Source organism: Haplochromis burtoni, unplaced genomic scaffold (assembly GCF_018398535.1).
Source record: "Haplochromis burtoni strain Fernald_Lab_line unplaced genomic scaffold, NCSU_Asbu1 Contig_942, whole genome shotgun sequence".
Taxonomy (NCBI): Eukaryota; Metazoa; Chordata; class Actinopteri; order Cichliformes; family Cichlidae; genus Haplochromis; species Haplochromis burtoni.
The window spans coordinates 97,554-101,682 of record NW_024583303.1 but is presented as its reverse complement, the minus strand read 5'-3'; the positions used below and the strand labels follow the sequence as shown (position 1 = coordinate 101,682).

Below are 4,129 nucleotides of genomic sequence, written 5' to 3'. Positions count from 1 at the left end.
AGTGGATTATTTTTCTAAATATACATTATTGTGGTTTTATTTCTTTAGCCTACTTGCAGTTAAATTGGGTTACATGTGGTTCACAAACTAAAATGAGTTTGACACATCTGCAATAAAACATGCAGTTTATATCACGTGAAACTTTATTTATCATTCTACTCTTTGATATTTTTTGATGAAAGAAAGATTATGGTGCATCCTTAACAGTGTGAAGTCTGTTCATAGGTAAATAGGTGAGACATCTTTGAACAAAGGATTTAGGCGTGGAGTCCAAAACTATATGAATAAACTTAACCACACCTCAGGACAGCTCAGCCACCGCACCCTCTGCTGTTCTCATTACATTATATTTCTCATCTTACATGGGCATTTTAAATGCAGAAACTATGACCATATGTTTCAGAGGGATTGTGTTTATTATGAAATAAATATCAAAACTTTATCTTTGTCCAAACATTGTTCGGGAAAATTTTAAATATGGGTGGGATTCAGATGGAAAACATGAAAAGCCAGGCTCTACTAAACGTGTTGTCTGATTGTGCGAGGTTCAAAATTCCCAAATTTATTGTTCTATAGTTGGTCTACAGAGCTTTGTGTTTTCGATTACGGTACATGATATCCCTCACTGGTCATACATGTACTCTTATGTTCTCAAACTATCTCTTCCTGTGTGTTTATACTCAGTAGAAAAACTGAACAGGCAGACTGCAATTGTTAAATACATGATTAGATTTTGATCTGATGTAAGAAAATAATTAAACTAAACTCCAACAGTTTTTGTTTTGAGGATTTTTTTTAATTATTATTATCAGCTGACAACGTCTGTGCAAAATCACATCAAAATAATTTGTTTACTACAGCCAAAAAAACCCACTCAGACCAAATGTTATGCACTGGATTAGAAATACAATGTCAAACTTACACAAGAAGAAAAACATTATATTTATATTTAAACAGATTGAATCCCTGTTTGAAAATTTAAAGACATCTCTGTGAAATAAAATGATAGTTGTTGAGTCCTTTCAACATTTGAATCAATCTAATTTTTTTATGTGGATTCCAGCATTGTCTTTACTACATTTGCGCTTTCTTAAATCGTCTTGAAAATTGCAAACAGGGAAGCTGTATATGCTTTTTAAGTACCTATTAAGGGTTGATTTAAACGTTTTAACAAAAATATTGTTAAAAATTATGAAAACAAGTTTTTTCTACATTTCATCTCGGGGAACATTAACATCTCAGGGTCGAGATTTTAATGTTTATAACTTGGGAAGACTCTAAATTTTAATTTTTAAGATCAGTCTGTTATAACAATAAGTACGAAGGTAATAAGTGTTACTAAATTTACATCTGCTATGAACTACTGTAGTTGTTCACATAGAACAAAGTGTTTCCTCCCAGGAGCAATGACGGAGTTTTTCTTATATATGAATGAAACTATTTTTAGAAAATATGTGGACAGACTGGAACTCCTGTATTTCTTGGAGATCAGAGAGGACTTAACAGGTATTTTGAAGCAGACACTGAGTTTAACCCTTTTTATACAGCAGAGCACATTTATAAAAGTAGTAGGTGGAAAAATTGCTTTAGGGACCAGTTTTGAGTTTAGTGTCACGAACTTGTGTTGAGCAGGCAGGACTGGACTCAATTGCAGACCCAGGCAGGCAAAAAGTAACTCAAAAAGAGCTTTATTGCTGAACACAAGGAAAACCGACATTAACAAAACTGAGAATACAAAATATACTACGCCACATACTACGCAAAACCAGACACACCGAACATGGAAACACAACATCTTCACAATAAAACAGGAAACAGAGGGACATAACACAGGAGTGGAGGAAAGGCAGATGAGAGGGAGTGAGGGAGTGAAAGAGGAGACAAGAGAGACATGACAGACTGGGGAAACATGGATACACATGGCAAACATTGGAGAACAAAGAATGAAACACGAGGAGGGAAACATGACACAAGAACTCAATATATATAAATAGAGCACAAAGAGAGAGACACAGAGGGCAAAGACACAAGCGGGAGTCTAATAATCAAAAGCTAAACAGGGAATAAGAGAAACTCACAATAGAATAACTAAGAATATAAATGAACCTGAAAATAAACCATAATTCAAAATATTACTAGAATACAAGAATCCTGGATCAAAGGGACCCAGAACCATGACAATTAGGGTTAGGGTTTCCTGATTATGTCTTCCTTATTCTCAAAACCAAGTCTGATTAAACTATTTGAAGTAAAGTTATTAAAAATGTAGTTATGGGCATAATAATTCTGAAAAAGTTTGTCTCAAACTGGAAAAATCAACATTACAACAAACGAATGTGTAAGTTGTACGAGCTAATGCATAATGGATAAATTATTTGTCAACATGCAAAATTAATAGTTTGTGAAAAATCTTTATTTGTAAATCTTTGCTATTGTTTTTTTTTTCAAACAATACTTTTAGATAACTCTTATTTATCTAAGTTAATTCGTAAATGTAGCTTAAATTTCTGTTTGTCCTTCTTTCTTGCAAAAGCTCTGATGATAGCTCTGAAAAGGTATGATCCAGTGTAAAGTTTGTCTGTGAAAACTTTGGTGGTGTGCTAAGTAAATTATTTTGATGAGCTTTTGCAAGCATATATATTTTCAGCTTATTTTAAAACCAGTGTCTCCTTTGCATTAAATGTGTGGCTCTTTTCAAAGGACATGACTGCATCAATGTTTATTTTATAGTGTTAGTATTCAGTTATTTGAATGAACAAAAGTAACAATACAAACAACAGTAATGACCAAGAGAGAATTATACACAATAATAATAAATAGTTACAGTTTTGCAGATTCCCTATTTAGAAGAGTAACGTGAAGTTTACTGACACAATATTCTTGTTATATTACTGTGGACTTCTATATATAAATATATCAGAGGCAAAAATAAATTAATTCCAATATAACTATTGTATTGTATCCATGAGAAAGAATAAACTATATTTACAAAGTTCCATTTATTAAAGGTAAAATTACAAACAAGCTGTTTACTGAACATCTTTTAAATGTAATCATGCTAGTTAAGAGTTGATCCAATGACTATAGTCTTGTATCTATTTCCTTGCTGATAACATTGGAAGCGAAAATGACACAGTTAAGCATATGGCAAAAACAGCAGCTTTAGACATGATTTCAGTTTTTCAAACACAAAATCAGCAAAGTAGGGAAAAACAACTAAAACTCATGAGCAATGAGAGACTCTTTGGCTAAACAGACAGTGAGTAGTGCCAAATAAAACAAAGACAAGCATTGCCTAGAAGACAATCAATGTAAAAATCGAAGTAAAAATAGAAAAATAGAACTCATAAAGAGTGAATGACAGGTGGTCTATGTGAAGATGAAACACCATAACAATGAAACTGGAAACTAAAAGACACATTTAGACTAACTGCCTCTACTATCATTTACATTTTAATAAATTCTGCAGTGGTTCCTTCAAAAAGTAAAAGTCCAGCATAGAGCGGCTGAGTGAATGTGGTCTGGACTCTGTGGAGGAGAGTCATGGTTTCAGAGACGCTGTAGAAAGACAGAATACCTGCTCTGTGATCCAGGTACACTCCTACTCTGAAAGAAACATGACCAAAGACAAGAGTTCGAACTTTATTGTGCCAAAATTCATAACCATCTATGTCACAGCGTAGTGCCCAAGATTGATTATTATATCCAAATGATGTCCTTAATCTGGTGACATCCTTGTATGAGACTGCTATATCAATGTCTCCCCCTCTCCAATCTACCTCCCAGTAACAACGCCCAGTCAGACCTTCTCTACTCAGGACCTGATACCATTTAGTGAATCTGTCTGGATGACCAGAATAAGACTGTTGTTGTTCAGTTGATTTTGCTTTTCTATTACCTTCCCATAATACCACATTTCGGTGCACTGTTTTTGGATCCAGTGTTAATTCACGTGAAGATCTTAAGAATCCAGCTCTGGTCTTTGGCTCTGTTTGTGTTGGTGACAGTAAAACATCCACTTCAGTCACTCTCAGTGAGATGTTTGTCCATTTGTGTCTGACAATGTCCTGTACTCTGTCTCTGGTCTCTGACACAGCTGTTGTCACATCCTCAAAGTAGCTCAGAGGAC

General features: G+C 34.2%; 1 protein-coding gene across 1 annotated transcript; it reads right to left on the bottom strand.

The window, feature by feature from the left end:
- Positions 1-3,446: 3,446 nt before the first annotated feature.
- Positions 3,447-4,127, bottom strand: LOC121812926 (tripartite motif-containing protein 16-like protein; the record flags this gene model as incomplete). Its single annotated transcript, XM_042216153.1, has 1 exon — positions 3,447-4,127. A coding segment is annotated over one exon (681 nt), but the record flags the coding sequence as incomplete, so codon positions are not given.
- Between the last annotated feature and the right edge of the window lie 2 nt (positions 4,128-4,129).